Source organism: Oncorhynchus clarkii, chromosome 16 (assembly GCF_045791955.1).
Source record: "Oncorhynchus clarkii lewisi isolate Uvic-CL-2024 chromosome 16, UVic_Ocla_1.0, whole genome shotgun sequence".
NCBI classification, from domain to species: domain Eukaryota; kingdom Metazoa; phylum Chordata; class Actinopteri; order Salmoniformes; family Salmonidae; genus Oncorhynchus; species Oncorhynchus clarkii.
The window spans coordinates 37,243,961-37,263,946 of NC_092162.1; the positions used below are offsets into that span (position 1 = coordinate 37,243,961).

At 42.9% G+C, this 19,986-nt stretch overlaps 1 protein-coding gene across 2 annotated transcripts in view; it reads left to right on the forward strand.

The window, feature by feature from the left end:
- LOC139368381 (disco-interacting protein 2 homolog B-A) overlaps positions 1 to 19,986 on the forward strand; it is an 81,335-nt gene continuing 61,349 nt past the window's right edge. For both annotated transcript variants that reach the window (XM_071107175.1, XM_071107177.1), the window contains exon 1: positions 1 to 245. In XM_071107175.1, coding sequence (XP_070963276.1) covers positions 161 to 245 — 85 coding nt within the window. In that variant the 5' untranslated portion in view covers positions 1 to 160. The remainder of the gene's footprint in view (positions 246 to 19,986) is intronic.

Here is a 19,986-nt window from a genome sequence, read left to right on the forward strand (position 1 = left end):
ATTGCCATTGGTGAGCTCTCCCCATTATGGCGGAGAATGGATTGTCTCTTCTTTTCAAATTCATGTTTTGTGTCTTGATGCTGGTATTTTAACCCAGAATAGATTTCGTTTTTACTTAAAGCACACTTCGTTTTACTTCAACCACACTTCGTTTTAAGTCATGGCAGACCGTGGCGTGGATTTCTCTGGTATACCGAAAGAGCTTCGAGACCATTTGGCAGAGTTGGAATTGGAGCTATCGGAAGGTAAGGAGGGCGACGAGGGGATGAGGCCAGCAAGCTAGAGTAGTGAATTCAAATTCACCTCATGTAGTTACGCTAGATAGATAGACACCAGTTGCGGCTATCAAATTAGCGCCATGTATTATGTATCTCTTTGAGTATACAAGGCAAATTGCAACATTTGAGTGTATTATAGCCATACACAATCGTGTTCTGCCAATGTCTGGCCAGCTAGCAACCCTTTTCTGCTAGCATTGCATTGACAGACAGCAGAAAGAGAATGGCTCAACCCCTGTGGCCATGGGCTCTCTAGTCTGTGACCGTCTCGCACTTGTCTACGTTCAATCTAGGTTCAATCGTTTCATAGCTATTTTATATGTAAAGCCATTGATTCATCTGTAAATAACTATACAGATAAATACTAATACTATTTCGGTTGTGATTTAATGTCAAAGCCAAACTTGTCAGAGTCATCTGGCTATGACAGCTTGGTTTTAGCCAAAGCCTTTGTCTTTAGCAATCATGGATCTTCTTGACCATCAGTTCAGGGTTGGCGTCAATAACCAGTAAGTCAGTGGATTTCGTAGTGTAATGTTGGGTTTTCAGTTGGTTAATTCTGCATTGCACAACCTGCGACTCAATGTGTGGGTTTGTGATTGGAAGAATTGGAGATGACTAACGACAACATCATTGAAATGAAACATGAGTACTGATAGTCATCACATATCATAAATGCACCTGTAGCCAGTCTAGACTATATTATGTTGGTATGACAACCTCATAGCACATGACAGGATGTGACATCATACGGTCCTCTGCATGGCTTGACCAGATAGGGTAACCTTTGGACACCAATGACATTTAGGCTCCATTGTTTGCTGAGGCACACTCAATATTAACTTGAGCTGTGTGTTTGTTGGGGTGGGGATGTGTGTTTGTGTGCACATGTGGCACATACCCACCCCCTTCCCTCCCATCTCAAACAGCTGCAACACAGGGTATGACAGAATGGTGTTAAACATTTAATTCAACGGAATCGGTACTGTACTAAACAACCAGTTGATTGAAGAAGGGCCTGATTATGGTGGTGTGCTGCAACTTCTAATGGTCACACCCATATTGATCAGGCCACATCGCATGCACCAAACGGGAGGAAGAATGGCTCGCACCGTTTTAGAGTAATGTGTCATTCAGTACAAACTGCCACGCAACATAGGAAACGTTGAACCGAACTGAACGCAGCCCTGGTCTCCTCCTCCCTGACACCAGGGCAACGTTCAGAAGTCAGATGTTGTGGAACGTTACCAATAGAAATGTCATGAATATAGTTGGCATGATTCCTTATTCTACATGTCAGAGAAACAAGTTTGTTCTACGTAACATTCTATCTGCACGTTACACAATGCTGTGCCCTGGGGTCTGTTCAGGATGGTGCAACGTTTCAGAATGTTTACATATAAAATATAAGCCATTGAGTAGTACAACAGATATGAATGTCGGCCAGGTAGAGGGTTTGAAGCGTGTCAGCTCTAGCCTATCTGCAACATTCAATCTTGACCGTTACACTTCACTGAAAACATCCCTGGGCTGAATGCATTCAGCTGGAGAAGCTTGCTCGCTCCATCACCTAACCAACTGATTTATGGATTGTGATTGATCATTAGAAAGATAGACCTTCAGATCGTGTAATAAAGGAGTGATAACATGGTCACAAAGTAGAGACTCATTCCATCCAGACTCTTTTTAGATGCAGCCCCTTGAATGACCACCCTAGCCCAGATTCAGTAGGCTAGCCCGTGTGACACACACCACCCCTGTGACAGTAGCTAATCTATGCTGTAGTGTGCTTCAAGGGACAAGCGTCTAAAAAAGAGTGACATACACAACCATATTTTGTCCCCTGCCTGCCCGGCTCATAACAAACACCACCACAGAACCGAGTCAGAGCGGAAATGCCTGTTGTTGGGTTGCTTAGATGAGAACAGAGGCAAGCCAAGTGGCCTCTTAAATAACAATCCAGTTCTGTGTGTGTGTGTGTGTGTGTGTGTGTGTGTGTGTGTGTGTGTGTGTGTGTGTGTGTGTGTGTGTGAGAGCAAAGCCCCCAGTGACCAGTGAGGACACAATGCGCCTCATTCAGCTGGTCACGGCCATGGTGGCATTTAGTAGGCCATTCAACTAAACTCTTTATCTGTATCCCAATTGACACCCTATTCCCTTTATAGTGCACTACTTTTGACCTGGGTAGTGCACTGTATAGGGAATAGGGTTCCATTTGGGATGCAGATTTTGCGTGCTGGCTGCAGTAGAAATGAGCTGCTCTTATACAAAAAGGAGGGGAGGGGTTGGACATAGTTCGGAGGATGATGTGTGTTACTGTGTGTGTTCAAAGCCCCCCGTGTTGTTGTGTTAGCGTTCAGCCAGGAGTGACTAGACGTGACTCACCTTTCCTAGGTAACTAACGGCTGTTTCTCCTCATTGAGAGTTGAGAAATGTCCTTCCGTCCTTAAAGTTTACAGAAGCATTTTGCTAATTTCTGCTTTCAGAGGTATTTGCTTTCGTCAGCAAGGGTTCACTGAGTTTACTTATGAATGATCGATTATTCGGGGTGTTTTTGATATTTGAATTTTTTTGTCGGTTGCTGCTTTCATATTGTTCGATAGGAAACCGTTTTTATTTTTTTTTATTTTTAAATTTCCTCTCTTGAGTGTTTTCTGGAACATAATGTGGCATGAGTGTGTGGGTGTGTGCATCGGCGTGTATACAATACAGTATGATGAGGTCCTGCCCTCCGTACTTACTGACTTTGCCTGCTGCTGTGGCCAGTGTGTGATTGGGAGTCCAGATTATTGCCAGTTGCCTCCTATCTAGGCCAGCCAGCCATTTGTGCCCTATCTGAGTCATTTATCCAGTGGGTCAGGCAGCACAGCAGAGGAACAGCATCTAAAAAGGCCCAGTCTGAGAAATAAGGGCATCCGCAGCAGCACAATGCCGTGCTACGCTATTATCCAGCCGTTAGTGGCAGCCCAGCAGACCTATAGGTTCAAGTAAGTAGGCCTATTTGCTTTTCTTTCAAAAGCTTTGAGCTGTGTTCGATTTGAGCTCGCCCTGGCGCAAGGTAACCAACAGAATAGTCCCAAAAGTGCAAAGCAAACCTCGCCCAAAGCTTAAAGTATTTGAAAGAATTTGAATCCTATTTGAACCCCAGTGATATCTGATGCTATCATCCACCAACTGCACCCATTAGTGACAGCACTGTAGATAGGAGATGATGGAGAACAAGAATAAGGCAGGTCCTTCAAGGTCCAATCCAGCCATTTTTATCTCCATGTCAAATAATTTCTGGGTAACAATTGTTTTCAGTTAAAGTGGTCAAAAAGAAACAAAAATAGCTTCTTAGCAAAGAGCAATTTCTCAAGCAAGGATTTTGATGGACTCTCTGGGAGTGTTCTGAGTGGGGAGGGAAAAACTGAACTAGCTGTTATTGGCAGAGAGGTTTGGATCTCATTCTTATTGGTCTAAAAAGGGAAATTCCACAGTAACAGAATTGTGCTGAGACTCAGAATGTTCCCTTAAAATGTATGCCAAACAAAAACCATTGATCTCAAAGTTTAACAACCCAATGCAGAAGGACTACTTTTAGGAATTTGCTGGTTGTGATTGTGTCCACTTTTTCCAATAACTCTGTGCTCTGAATTGATATTCAAAGATGTCTGCAGAGACAATGGGGTGTTATCTATGACATGGCACCTTGACCTTGAAAATGTATTTTGGTTATTGAAGTGAAGTGGATTTACATTGTGGGTCCCTGATCTGTACTACACAGAAATGCATAATTATGGAAATGAATGTCATTGTCTTCATGGTGATGTATCCTAAATAGGTATGCAACATCCACCTTGCATATTTGGATATGCTTCACACTGGCTATTATTTTAATGACCTCTGCTCCCAAACACGACCAAATTAGGTTTGTCCTGACCGGACTACATCTGAACCAATCATAGACGTCTATGTTTCACAAGTTTGGACAGCAGAGTAGAGTTCAGTACATCAGAGTAGAGTATAGTACAATACAGTATATTATAGTGTACTCCACTCTAGTGTGCTCTGTGTACTTTTCTGTACTTTACTATACTCTACTGTGCTGTCCAAACTTGTCAACCCAACTGTTGTGTGTGACTACTATGATTTCCCATTGTAGCCAATTGATTTGATAGTGGAATTTCCAGTTTTAATCACTTAATAACTCATGAATAAAACTGATTTCAGTAAAAACACCGCCGTAGACCGCTGCGCCACTTGGGAACCCCACTCAGGAGTGTTTAACATTATTTTTTAATGACTACCCTCACGTATACAGTTATCTGTAAGGTCCTTCAGTCGAGCAGTGAATTTCAAACACAGATTCGACCACAAAGACCAGGGAGGTTTTCCAAAGCCTCTCAAAGAAGGGCACCTATTGGTAGATGTGTAAAAATAAAAAAGCAGACATTGAATATCCCTTTGAGCATGGTGAAGTTATTCATTACACTTTGGATGGTGTATCAATACTCCCATTCACTACAAAGATACTGGCGTCCTTCCTAACTCAGTTGCCGGAGAGGAAGGAAACAAACAGCTCAGAGATTTCACCATGAGGCCAATGGTGACATTAAGGAGAAACTGAGGATGGATCAACTACAGAATTAAAAGAAGGAAGCCTGCACAGAATAAAAAATATTCAAAAACATGCATCCTGTTTGCAACAAGGTACTAAAGTAATACTGCAAAAATGTGGCAAAGCAATTACCTTTTTGTCCTGAATACAAAGTGTTATGTTTTGGGCAAATACAACACATTGATGAGTATCACTCCATATTGTCAAGCATAGTGGTGGCTGCCTCATGTTATGGGTATGCTTGTAATCATTAAGGACTGGGGAGTGTTTCTGAATTAAAAAAGAAACGGAATGGAGCTAAGCACAGGCAAAATACTAGAGGATAACCTGGTTGTCTGCTTTCCACCAGACACTGGGAGTTAAATTCAACTTTCAGGAAGACAATAACCTAAAACACAAGGCCAAATTTACACTGGAGTTGCTTACTAAGACGACATTGAATGTTCCTGATTGGCCGAGTTAGTTGTGACTTAAATTTGCTTGAAAATCTATGAGAAGCCCTGAAAATGGTTGTTTAGCAATGATCAACAACCAATTTTACAGGGCTTGAAGAATTTAAAAAAGAATAATGTGCAAATGTTGCACAATCCAGGTGTGGAAAGCTCTTAGAGTCTTGCCGAGAAAGACTCACACAGCTGTAATCGCTGCCAAAGGTGATTCTAACATGTATTGACTCAGGGGTGTGAATCCTTATATTATTATTTATTTATTTAACCTTTATTTGTCAAGTCAGTTAATAACAAATTCTTATTTAGAATGACGGCCACACCCGGACAACGCCTGGCCAATTGTGCGCCGCCCTATGGGACTCCCAATCACGGCCGCTTGTGATACAGCCTGGATTCGAACCAGGGTGTCTGTAGTGACGCCTCTAGCACTGATCTAATCAAGATATATATTTATTTTTATTTGTTACAATTTTTCTTCCACTCTGAGATTAGAGTATTTTGTGTAGACAATTAAATCAATTTAGAATCCCACTTTGTTACACAACAAAATGTGGAAAAGGTGAAGTGGTGTGAATACTTTCTGAAGGCACTGTATCTTAAAGATATTTGGGGTGAATGGTATTTTTAGGCACAAGGCAATGTTTCTTACAGAAGGCGAAGAAAATTCTTCCAAACAAAATATGTGTTGCTATTATTTGGGAGGGGCCCTGTATTTCTAATACCCTTTTCTGACCTTTTTCTGGTAGGTGTTTTCTAACACCATCTTTTCCATCTGTTTGAACAGAAATCATTTTCACCACTTCACAGTGTTATTCCAACCTCATAGTGTGGAAATATATATAAAACGCAGAAAAATCCCATTTGACTGCATAGGGCCTTTAATGTCCCCTTCCTTCTCGTTGTTGCCGCATTCACACCAGTGGAACATGGTAGGGGTGAAAATGAGGTGCAACTCCATATGATATGTGCCTCTGTTCATGCCAGGGGAACTGAGCAGCAGTTAACGACTTCGGTGAACCCCCCCCTACCACCCCCCCAATATTATTGCGTTTTCGTGTGTTGCACTTGCGTCTGAGTCACATGATATTGAACCAAAGACACAGATGGTTCCTGCCCTCCTGAGATTCTCTCTGCTGTTTACAGAACAACCGGTGCTGTGAGATTAGGATATCAGGACCTGCTTAGACAAAGCAATTGTAGCAGTAGAGCAAGGGATAGCAATATATGGGGAAATTAATGACTACAGTGTTGCTGTTATGAGTACACGATGCATGGAATGCAAATGCATAAATGTATGAAAGCGTGCATTTCTCATTTTAAATGTACAGTGCCTTGCGAAAGTATTCGGCCCCCTTGAACTTTGCGACCTTTTGCCACATTTCAGGCTTCAAACATAAAGATATAAAGCTGTATTTTTTTGTGAAGAATCAACAACAAGTGGGACACAATCATGAAGTGGAACGACATTTATTGGATATTTCAAACTTTTTGAACAAATCAAAAACGGAAAAAAATTGGGCGTGCAAAATTATTCAGCCCCTTTACTTTCAGTGCAGCAAACTCTCTCCAGAAGTTCAGCGAGGATCTCTGAATGATCCAATGTTGACCTAAATGACTAATGATGATAAATACAATCCACCTGTGTGTAATCAAGTCTCAGTATAAATGCACCTGCACTGTGATAGTCTCAGAGGTCCGTCAAAAGCGCAGAGAGTATCATGAAGAACAAGGAACACACCAGGCAGGTCCGAGATACTGTTGTGAAGAAGTTTAAAGCCGGATTTGGATACAAAAAGATTTCCTAAGCTTTAAACATCCCAAGGAGCACTGTGCAAGCGATAATATTGAAATGGAAGGAGTATCAGACCACTGCAAATCTACCAAGACCTGGCCGTCCCTCTAAACTTTCAGCTCATACAAGGAGAAGACTGATCAGAGATGCAGCCAAGAGGCCCATGATCACTCTGGATGAACTGCAGAGATCTACAGCTGAGGTGGGAGACTCTGTCCATAGGACAACAATCAGTCGTATATTGCACAAATCTGGCCTTTATGGAAGAGTGGCAAGAAGAAAGCCATTTCTTAAAGATATCCATAAAAAGTGTTGTTTAAAGTTTGCCACAAGCCACCTGGGAGACACACCAAACATGTGGAAGAAGGTGCTCTGGTCAGATGAAACCAAAATTGAACTTTTTGGCAACAAAAAATTATCAGCAACCATCACTCCTGTGTTCCAATGGCACGTTGTGTTAGCTAATCCAAGTTTATAATTTTAAAAGGCCAATTGATTATTAGAGGACCATTTTGCAATTATGTTAGTTGTGTGTAAACTGTGTGCAAATCTACCAAGACCTGGCCGTCCCTCTAAACTTTCAGCTCATACAAGGAGAAGACTGATCAGAGATGCAGCCAAGAGGCCCATGATCACTCTGGATGAACTGCAGAGATCTACAGCTGAGGTGGGAGACTCTGTCCATAGGACAACAATTCTTCAGTTTTTGATTTGTTAAAAAAGTTTGAAATAGCCAATAAATGTCGTTCCACTTCATGATTGTGTCCCACTTGTTGTTGATTCTTCACAAAAAAATACAGTTTTATATCTTTATGTTTGAAGCCTGAAATGTGGCAAAAGGTTGCAAAGTTCAAGGGGGCCGAATACTTTCGCAAGGCGCTGTATGTAGTTCTGCCCTTGTGCTATGCTTGCCTATTAATGTAATGTTTTACGTGGACCCCAGGAAGAGTAGCTGCTGTTTTCCTAAGAAATACTAAGTTGTCTGAACTGAACTGTGGACGACGTGGATGGGATTGAGCCTACAGTAAAGTAGCATGCTGTTCTGTGTGCATGCCTGCCAGGGCCTAGAGCGATTCAGTTGAGAGAGATGACAAGCTTGTGACTGACAGACACTTCCTTCCGCTTGTTTTAGAACAGCTGATGAGCCTTTGTGTTGTGTTGCACGTATGGTGGAGAAGGGAGAGTTTGAGTCCAGCCAGGAACGGGAACATGGGCTTTAAAGCTGAGCCATGTACATCTAGCTTGAATCTCAGCCAATCATCCCTCTCCTCTCTAGGGGCTTTAGAATCCACTGGCCATGATACACTGAGCCTTCTTGTACCAGATGTTTGTTTGGAACAAGCACTTGCTGTCAGTCTACTTTTACAGTAGAGCTTTTTGGACCAAGCACTTGTTGTGAGTACATAGGCAATGCAGTAAAGCTTTCTCTTCCAATTCATACCATATTGAAATGGGCTAGCCTATATCAAATTGACAGCCAGTTGTTGTATTCAGGCTGCATCTGTGACTTCTGTTTTGTGCCAAGTCTAATGGAGAATAGAGCGCAGGGCAGCATCTCCTTAACTCATTATTTGTTAGGCTAGGCTATATAACGATTTAGTCCAAACAGCTTGTGGGCTGTGAATAGTTAATGATGTCTCCCATCCCATGGTTCTCCTTTAGGATGGACCAAGGGCTGTGTTCCCTTCACTCCTTCAGGGCTGAATGAATAATTCACATGCTCTCATTAAACACCAGGAGACAAGGCTGTCACCACTCGGCCTCTGTCCCAGGAGGTAGGTGTGTGTGTGTCTGTCAGCCTACTTCACAGTTAAGAGTTGAGGCGTATGTGGCAACGACCTGTGTCGTGTTCAGTTGGCATGAAAGGAGAGAGGGTAGGAGGATAGAGGGTAGAGGATTGAGTATTACCTGAATGAATCCCATAAGAAATGTTTTTTTTTACGACCCTGTAGAACAGTGCTCGCATCCCAATATCGTTACTAACTTGTATTATAAGTCACCATTTTAACCTAATGGTGAACGCGCATGAGTGGTGAGTGCATGGGGGCCGTCATCTTTATGCACCTTCGCTATTGTACACTGGCATGTTGTCTTCTGAGTTGAGGGTGAAAATGTACAGAATATGAGGCCTGCTCCAGATGCTGACTCAGACAGGAGATATTGTCTCTTGGCTTAAATCATACCGACAAAAGCATGACTTTTGACATGTTTACAGACATGGTCAGGGCTCTAAAGTGTGACCAATTTGGTCGCATATGCAACTAAATAATTTGCTGTGCAACCAGGAGTTTTATTTTGGGAGCACCGCGACTATGAACAAAAATTCTCCCAGATAATAATTGTATCCATAAGTTTTTGCGCTGTACCGTTGTTTCCGAGTGCCCTAAAGAAACAAGTGGTTGCACCATTACTACAGCGAAAAAGGCCCAACCAAGGCAAAAGTTCTGACCCATATGACCGGCACCATAGCGGAAGGCCGGGACCACATTTTATAAACCATGTTGTGGGCAGTTCTAAAACTACTCGCATCTCAAAGTCGTCAACCATTTGTTTACATTGTCCAATTATGTTCCCTCATTGGCTAGCTAGCTAACAACCTGCTAATGTAACCAATGTGAAATGGCTAGCTAGTTAGCGGTGGTGCGCGCTTAATAGCGGTTCAATCGGTGACGTCACTTGCACTGAGATTTTGAAGTAGTTGTGATGGGTAACGATGCTTCGTGGGTGTCAGTTGTCTATGTGTGCAGAGGGTTCCTGGTTGAAGCCCAGGTAGTGGCGAGGAGAGGGACGGAAGCTTATACTGTTACACTAACTTGACCAGTAATATGCAAACATTTGGGGGCACATGAAGAAAGTAAAAGGGAGATCAATGATCATCATAAATCTAAAGAGACTGTGTACAATTTGCATTGTATTGCATCTCAATAGGAATATAGTGCTTTTGCACAATGTCGAAACCTGATATTCCAAAAATGACTTTGTAAGTTCAATGATGGGTATTTTGTATCAACATTTTAGCTTTTATAATAAAGTGGGGCACAACATGTGCTTTGAAAGTAGCTCGAATTAATTCAGGTCCAATATAGGCTGTATCTCAATCAATTTAATGTCTTATTTTCTGGTGCTCCTAAATTTCATGTGGTGCTCCTAACTTTTAAAGGTAGGAGCACCAGTGCTATCAATGAAAAATTATCATTTAGAGCCCCGGACATGATCTATATATATTCTCACTGTCAAACCATGCATGAAGTTAGCATTAGGGGCATTACTCAATGCAATTAAGATCAGCGTCCTCCCCTTCAGGGCAACGCTGTCAGTCACAGCATAGCAGAGCGAGAGAACCTGTTCAGTGCTCCAGTCACCGTAGGGCTGTTTATGTGTTACTGTGAGTGGGATGCACCTCTTTCACATTAAAGCTATGATTCATAGAGCTATGACGGGTGGTTATAGGGGGCCTTGAGAAGTTGGGTGATTCACTCAAGTTCATTTCTCAAGGACAGACACACGTAACATAAATTGGATGTGATGACTGACAAGGACATTTTTTTTTTCTTCTCTGGTGCCCTTATTTTTCAGCACTGGTCATTTGGACAAATCACGACTTCGCAGGTGATCGCATCTTTCGGAAGGGGAGGCAACAGTTGGCCCATCAGAGAGAGCGGGGTGGAGCTACAGTCCTGCTTCAGCTCCTCGTTCTAGTATCTTTTCTAACACGTCTGCCCACAGAACTTAATGGAGCATCTGATGCAACTCCGAAAGATTTTAGTTCTGGGTTTCCAAGATTACTCTCAAGTCACAACAACAAGCCAAGGCACTTGTAGTTCATGTCACCGGACAAACCTGAAATCGAGGATACGTGGTGGTGTTGTGCTGCTGAAGCAGCTCTGTTGCACAGGATGGGTTGCACAGAGCTGCTTTACTAAACTGCCTGGGAGTCAGTCAGCCAGCCTTTGTCAGAGGCCCACCAGGTTCTCATAGACATGTGCTAACACCTACCACCACTATAACCACCACATGCCAGTCACTCACTCACACCCAGTCGTTACAAGTTACAACTCTATCATCACACTGAAGCAGCAGAGAAGATGGGCGTTGGTACTAAAATACAACTGTCACTTTCTCTGATTTAGAGCTCTGAGATAGGAGGATCAGTGTGACAATGTCTCCATAGACTAGAGCAGTATTCCTCACGCTTGGTCCTTGAGCGCTACAGGGTGTGCAGGGTTTTATTCCAACCCAGTATTTAGCCTACACAACTAACTTACATTGAACTGATCAAGATTATGATCAGTTGAATCAGGTGTTTTAGTGCTAGGCTAGAGTAAAAGCCTGCACACCTTGTGACTCTCAAGGGCCTAGAGACAGGAACACTGCTCTACAGCCTTGGTGTCTTTGCCTGGGTCGTGTTCATTATGACACACTAACGAAACGTGCAACGGACCCTGAAAACCAGTGCTTCTTCTTACTCCAGTTAGTCCCTCCCTGATCCAGTCTGTTTTGTTCCAATTGGTGCCGAATGAACACAATCCTGTTGTCAGAATGTGCTAACCGATAATGTTCTTGTTCTGGAGTCTGGAATCTTCCCCTCCAGCCCCATGTTATCCATGGCAACCATGTGACTGTTGGTGATGTTAGAGAATGCTGTTCTCACTAAATATAGGACCAAATAAACCTGGCGAGACAAATTCACTTTCATGGCTGAGCAGGGGGAAAACAAGCCACTCTTTGACACCACTTCACAAAAGCTATGCTGAAGTAGGGCCCCCTTAGAGGCTCCATGTAGGACTCAGTAAGGCAGGCATATTTGTGTTTGTCCGTTCTCTTTCTCTTCTCTTCTCCTGTGCCCTGCTTGCACAGCCAAAGCAGAATGGTTTGTTGACACTGTTTCACACTGTCAGTCTAACTAACCGCTTGGCTTGGCTGCCATATGCGAGTCACTGTTACACACACACATGGCCTACCGACATTGGCCTACCGACATTGGCCTACCGACATTGGCCTACCGACATTGGCCTACTGACATTGGCCTACCGACATTGGCCTACCGACATTGGCCTACCGACATTGGCCTACCGACATTGGCCTACTGACTGACTTTTTGCTACAGGGACATATTATCTCTCTCTCATCTCTTATCAACTCATTGACTGTGGTATTTGACCTACACTCGTGAGATCAAGTTGGAGTGTTATGATAAAAATAAAGAACTTGATTAATGGTGTCAATTTGATGAAAAAGACCAGATTCTGTCGGTCTGCCTGTGTATGATTATGAACTGAGAAGCAACTTCAAACAAGCTGTTTGACTTTGGATAAATCTATATTTAGTCTATCAGTAACGTTTTAGCATTCTAATCTTGTCCTCATTCTCCCAGTGTCCTCTCTCTTCAATCTCTCTTCATCTCTCCCTCCCTCCCTCTTTCTTCACCCCCCCATCTCGGCCCCCCCTGTCTCTCGGTCTCTCTTTATAACAGTGGGCTAGGCTCTCTGGATGTGGTCGTTAGACTGTGGATTGTTTGGACAGGGTGTGGAGAGCACTGAACATTTTCTAAGCAGTTGGTCACTTTCTAAATATAAAACAAGCTCATGGGTTTAGCCAGAGCTGATTTTTGATAGTGGGCAACATAGTTTGATACGGTACTGGACTGTGTGGTGGATGGTATGTGTAAAGGAATCCCATGGTGCTTGATATCTTTCTAAATCCCTGTGGACGTATGGTCTGTTACTGGGTTTATTCAATTTCATGGATATGTCATGGGATTTAGGGCTGATTTTGATAGGGGGCATAGTTTTGTACAGTATCAGTACTGTCTCTGATATGTGTAGCCTATGTCCCTGGGGGAAATCTTTAGGAATCTAGTTGTTGGTGGTCATTTCAACAATTGTTTATATCTTGCTAGTGCAGGCTATGTCGCTGCCTTGGGGATAGTTTTCAGGAATCCAGTGGTTGATTTCAACAAAGTTGTGTCTGTCTAAATCCCTATGGACTGATTTTCCGTTACTTTGTTTGTGAGAATTCACAGTCCTCAGGAAACCCTCCCACCCTCCCACTGATCCTTATAATTTGTGTTTGTCTCAGAGCTGTGTGTGTGTGTGTGTGTGTGTGTGTGTGTGGACCCCTTAATTCAACTCTCTAGAGAAAAGCCAGAACAAAGGGTATGAAAACACTGAATGGGTGTGGTTTAAAAGGTAAAGAAAAGTTCAGTTGGCTGTAATAAGCTCTACATCAAGGTCTGTTAGACATTTATTAGTTTGAGGCTATCATTTCATAGGCTTAAACCAACTGTAGCCTATAGCAACTGTGTAACAACAACTGAATAACATTGAACTATACCTTAGAGCAGTGGTTCCGGACCCCTTCAGACATTCAACCTCCAGCTGCGTACCCCCTCTAGCACCAGGGTCAGCACACTCTCAAATGTTGTTTTTTGCCATCATTGTAAGCCTGCCACACACACACTATACGATACATTTATTAAACATAAGAATGAGTGAGTTTTTGTCACAACCCGGCTCGTGGGAAGTGACAGAGCTCTTATAGGACCAGGGCACAAATAATAATATAATAATAAATAATTTTGCTCTTTATTTAGCCATCTTACATATAAAACCTTATTTGTTCATCAAAAATTGTGAATAACTCACCACAGGTTAATGAGAAGGGTGTGCTTGAGAGGATGCTCATAACTCTGCAATTTTGGGTTGTATTGGAGAGAGGCTCAGTCTTAAATAATTTTCCACACACAGTCTGTGCCTGTATTTAGTTTTAATGCTAGTGAGGGCCGAGAATCCACTCTCACATAGGTACATGGTTGCAAAGGGCATCAGTGTCTTAACAGCGAGATATGGCAAGAAACTCTGAGCGCAGCCCTATCCAGAAATCTGTCAGTGGCTTCTGATTAAATTCAATTTTCACAGAACCGCTTGCTGCAATATCATTGAGGCTCTCTTGTTGAGATATTGGTAAGTGGACTGGAGGCAGGACATGAAAGGGATAACGAATCCAGTTGTTTGTGTTGTCCGTTTCGGGAAAGTACCTGCGTAATGGCACACCCAGCTCACTCATAGCAAAGCGCCTAATACATTTCACATTGTCTGCAAGCTTGAGTTAATTTGCACACAAAAAATCATACAATGATGGAAAGACCTGTGTGTTGTCCTTGTTAATACAAACCAAAAAGAGCTCCAACTTCTTAATCATAGCCTCAATTTTGTCCTGCACATTGAATCTAGTTGCGGAGAGTCCCTGTAATCCTAGATTCAGATCATTCAGGTGAGGAAAAAACATTACCCACATAGGCCAGTCGTGTGAGAAACTTGTCGTCATGCAAGCAGTCAGACAAGTGAAAATTATGGCCAGTAAAGACAACTTTAAGCTCGTCTCTCTATTAAAAAATGTGATCGTACTTTGCTCCTTGATAACCAGTGCACTGGTATGTTGTAAAAACCGTTACATGGTCGCTGCCCATATCATTGCATAATGCCGAAAATGCACGAGAGTTCAGGGGCCTTGCTTTAACAAAGTGAACCATTTTCACTGTAGTGTCCAAAACATCTTTCAAGCTGTCAGGCATTCCCTTGGCAGCAAGAGCCTCTCGTGGATGCTGCAGTGTATTCGTGGCGTCGGGAGCAAATGCTTTCACGTGCGTTACCACTCCACTATGTCTCCCTGTCATGGCTTTTGCGCCATCAGTACAGAAACCAACACATCTTGACCACCAAAGTCCATTTGATGTCACAAAGCTGTCCAGTACGTAAAAAATATCCTCTCCTGTTGTCCTGGTTTGCAGAAGAGGATGTCTTCCTTAATTGACACCCCCATAAACGTAATGAGTCTGTTGACTCATCCAGCTGTAACGCATATAATTCACTGGCTTGTATGCGAACCAGTAGTTGTTTCAAAACATCTCCAGCCATGTCACTAATGCGTCGTGAAACAGTGTTGTTTGATGAAGGCATTGTCTATATGGTTTGTTTGGCCTTTTCCCCCAGCATTGTCCTAGTTCTATCCTCTGCAGCAGGAAGAATTAAGTCCTCCACAATAGTATGGGGCTTGTCTGTCCTAGCCACTTGGTAGCTCACCATATAAGATGCTTCTAGACCCTTCTTATTAATTATATCTGTTGCTTTTATACATGTCTTACTACTCGAAAATAATCTTAATTCTCGCTCCAAAAACTCCAGTGGCTTATTTTTCAAATTGGCGTGTTTCGTTTCTAAATGTCTGCGCAAGACTGAAGGTTTTCCGCGAGAGAGTAACGGTTAATGTGATCGAATGTTAATTATTTGACTCGGCTACCTGTATTTGACATTGTTGTTATTTCTCTGAACACTAGATTGTTTCATTTTATTTTTGGCAGTGAAACGAGGCTACTCAGGCGAGTCAAAAATGTATAGCCCTGTTGGAAAATCTAAATGTACTGTTTGAAAATGTGGGAGGAATAAAATTGAGTTCAAAATGATTATTTTTATGTGAATCACATTTTTATTGGGCGTATCCCAGTTTGGGAATACCTGCCGTAGAGGAGATGTTATTATAACCATTACAATCCATTAGTGAAAATTAGTCCAGTCTTAGTCACTTCCTGAATATGAGCTAAAACATGTCATGTTATGGTCAGCTAGAGACGTCTTATTGCTGTAGTAGTGGGTTATGTTATGCAGTAGCCTGTGTCAGTGAATGGTGTCATTGACGACTAAGGGGGTAATGGGTTGGCCTAATGAGGTAATCCGTCTGTCACTGTGATGACTAATGGGAGGTAAGGAAGCAGGTCTAGCAGTATCTGTTACACAAACTCATCTCTGTGTGTGTTCATCTGTATCTTCTCCCACACAGACTCCAATGACACACTGATGACTGTGGTGGTCTGGATAGTATCAAAGACGGAGGTCCTCTGTTCACCTCTAGCTACTCCTGCCCTGTCCCTCCTCAAAGAGACCTGGCATGCTCCTCCTCTGTCTTGACCCACTACAACGAGCTCTAAAGAATGCAGTTAGTTTAAACCCTGCCTGAATCCAGACCCGAATAATCCTTTCTTTAAATCAAGACTTCCTCTACCAGTTCAAAACAGTACTACTCTATTGGTGTGGGAATTAGCTAATACGATTGATTACAAGATGTAGCCTACCTAGCCCAGTATGTCGTAATAGTAAATAAGAATTTGTTTTTAACTGACTTTCCTAGTTAAATCAAATACAAAAATACATACAGTGAACTAAGCTTGGTTTGAGAATGTGATTATCAATAATACATATAGGCCTATTCTATCTTGCACCTCTTCTTGTCTTTTACATTTAGCTTATATTTTAGTATCGGCCAACAACATACTATGTAGTGTTTCAGACAGCACTCTTCCTTGGCCAGCTCGACTGTGTGAGTGTGTTGACCTTAGTGAGTCAGTGTGACATAGTATAGTTCAGTAGGGGAGAGTAGGCTAAAGCGGCAAACATACATTTACCGCTGTGAACTATCATCATACTTCCACGTCTGGATAAGAGCCAATTAAACAAGGCTTGTAAATATGTCATCGTGGCCAGCGGCTCTGAACCAAGATTTCATCTTTACTGAGTCCATCCCAGATTAGGCTGCAGTTTATGAACAGCAGACCCCAAGGGGGAGTTACTACCCCCAGCTATGGTGGGGGCGTGGGAGAGAGGAGACGGCGGCTCTGTTCTGTGCCAGACTCCAGGCTACATTTAGCCAAGCTATACGCAGGGAGAAATCCCTCCTCTTCTCCAATCTCCACTACCCACTCCATCCTCCACCCCTGCAGTGCAGCGCAGCAGCCTCCCAGGCTCCCACTTCAGCAAATTCCACTCATCCTCCAGCTCAAGACCAATCCTCCATTCCCCCTGCACCTTTCTTCCCAACATCCATAACTCCATTTGAATAGGAGTTTCCCATCTTACTTTACCCTCCCGTCCCACTTTCCCACACTGTCTGATCCAGGCCAACACTTTTTCTCCACACAAAAACTGTCTATCATCGTTCTCGCTCAGATTCTCACGACTAGCCTATAAGCCTTCTTATAGATAATCCACAGTTTGTTACTTCATTCCTCAAAATGAAAGAGTTCAACATTTGTAGCTCTTGTAAATTGCTGAGTCAGTCAGTGAAGGTTTAGATGGTACCTAAACACACCTATTTTGTTGCTGCTATACAGTTGTCTGACTGTTAGCATACTGGCTAGGTTAATAATGGTGAATACTGTTGGGACCTTAGCCTACATTGATGCTAGCTCTCTAGTCTACAGTATTCTTGCACATCCAGACATTCCACCGTATTCCTAGAACGGCTGGAGTCGAGGCTAGCTTCATGGTCATGTGAGAGACTTCCCTGTGGTGTGGAGTCCGACCTAGTGTGACTTCGCTAACCTCTCCCAGGCAGGTACTGTCTGCCTCCTTCCCACCCACTCATCAGTAGCCTACATGATGGCTCATGGCCCTGCTGTCTGGACTATTGAACCTGCTTACTAAGGGGACGTTTCATATGATTTCAGTCAGTTTCTGACTGCACCCCTTTTTGATTTGAACAAAACCTTGCCCATGGTAGGAGTGTTCGGGAAGTAACTTTTTGGACCCGAATGCCAAAACAATCAGGAGCTAGAGGTGCATAAATTGACCAATTTTGCATACGCCACCATACCATGGGACATCCATGTTTCAATCACAAAAACAATAGAGGTTTTAGTTTAGCTAATATACAGGTAAACTAAACTCGAGCTCTAACACCCTCCTCTCTCACTTTAGAAAGACAAAGGGCCGTTATGTAGGGAGTGCTGCCTGACTGCATGGCAGACTAGTGTTTCAACATAGCTCTGTGTGACACCACCAGGGAAAGTGAAGTATCATGTTTCACTGCAGTAATGTTGTAGTATTAATGTAAAGTGATACAGGCCAGGGCTGACGGCTACTTTAATTAGAACAACTCATTTCAACACTCACGATAACCTCAAATAGGAAAAATATTCAATCCACCACAACCATCCAAGGCTCTGATCTGTAAACATATTGAAGCTAATCTATAACAAACCAGTTAAAGGTGAGGTGATACAAGTTAATCTACAGGCACGGACAGACTGGCCAAGGGCGGAGAGACATGATTATGATAAAGTGACAGTAGTCAGCCCTAGTTATCCCCCTTGTCAGATTTTGCATAAAATAATCTGATTATAGAGGGAGTTGTGGATTACGGCAGGCATGAGATGGGAGTGTGTTTGGAATGGAGATAATAGATGATAGAGAGGTCTCAGCGGGAATGTCCCACTCCCTCTGACTGTACTGTACGCACTACTCAGCTAATGGAAGAGAGATGGTATTAGCTATAATGATGAACTGAGTCAATGTAGATTTGTATTGCCTTCTGATCTATTAAACAGGACCTCAGGTTAAATTCTGAGTTTGTTTTTCAGCCCAACAGCAGCCCCTCAACTTGGTTTGGTGGTAAGAGCGATCTGGCTGGAAAAATTGAACCATTCTCAAATTCATAGACCGTTATTGATGCAAGGACCTTTATGGATGCCAGAGTTGTGTTGGCTCTCCTCTCTTACCAGTCTTTCTGGTTAAGACAGTGGGAGTGTCTCGTGTTGTAGTGTTCCTAGTTCAGGCCGAGGGGAACTGATAGTGTGCCTGTGGAAAGAGGAAGTGGGAGATAAAGATGTTGCTTCCTCCCAGAGCTGCATGGGACCAGCCACCAGTCCGATCCGTCCATTCAACCATAATTAGACCTGTCGATCTGCATACGTTCAGGAGGGGGCTGACTGATCACAGAGGGGTCATTTACCGACATGTTGAGAGACATTTCTAGAGAGCAAGAGGTTGTGTGTACGTTATATGAGCATGTGTTTTCGCTGTGTTCTTCACGCTCCGCTGTGGTACACGTATGTGGGGGGTGGGTCGACACAGATCAGTTTAGAATTGATTGACATCCGTTGCCACTTTCAGCCACAACCTCAAGAATAACAATGAGAATGATGTTGAGTTTATCACTTTACATTTTCTGTTTCAAGTTAAATGGATGTCAGTGTGCTGCTAACATTAAAGCTTCCTCCACTGCCCCTGTCATCATACCCGAATCGAACCAGTGATCCTCTGCTCACAAACACACGTAACCGTGCACACGTAACCGCCCTCCTTGACAACATACCAGCCGTTTGAGTCAAAAAAAGATCTAATTCGATAGCTCCACCGGCGATATTCCAAGCTGCTGTGGAGTGGGTTTACGGTACGCTCTTAACTCCGTTACACAAGCTCTAAAATGGATAAAGATGCATTGTTACTAAAGATGTTGTTTACTCACGCCATTTCACAATGAATTCAACTGTTTCAGGAAGGGCTTAGTGTCCCTGAGCCAGGATTCCCAAAGCCCCCTAGTCTCAAATGCTTAGTTTAGCGTATTTACAGTGACTGTAGTCTAATCTGATTTTGTGTGTGTGTGTTAGTTGGGGGTGTGCGGGCGTTAATCAGCGCATTACCACACCAACCCAGTCCTCCTGTCTGCTAGCATCAACCATTAGCTCATCCCAGGCTCATCCAAGTCTCTTAGAATAGAAACTACTACAGTTCTCTCTCTCCTTACTTATCACTGACCATGACCATATTCCTAATCTACCAATACTGCTGTGGAAGCTATAAATGGTAGACTATTTTATATTTAGGCCTAAAGTACATATTAAATACCATTTTAGTTACAGCATTTACTCTGGTTGAGTTATACATGAAGAAGTGTCGGTTAGTAGTTGAATGAAATACGGTAGCTAGACTGCTACCCTAGAATGGCAAGACATCTCTTTGGTGCCAGTTACTAGTCTGTATATTAGAACATACAGCATTTACAGTGCTGACCTCAACCCCACCAAGGTCAAAGTTT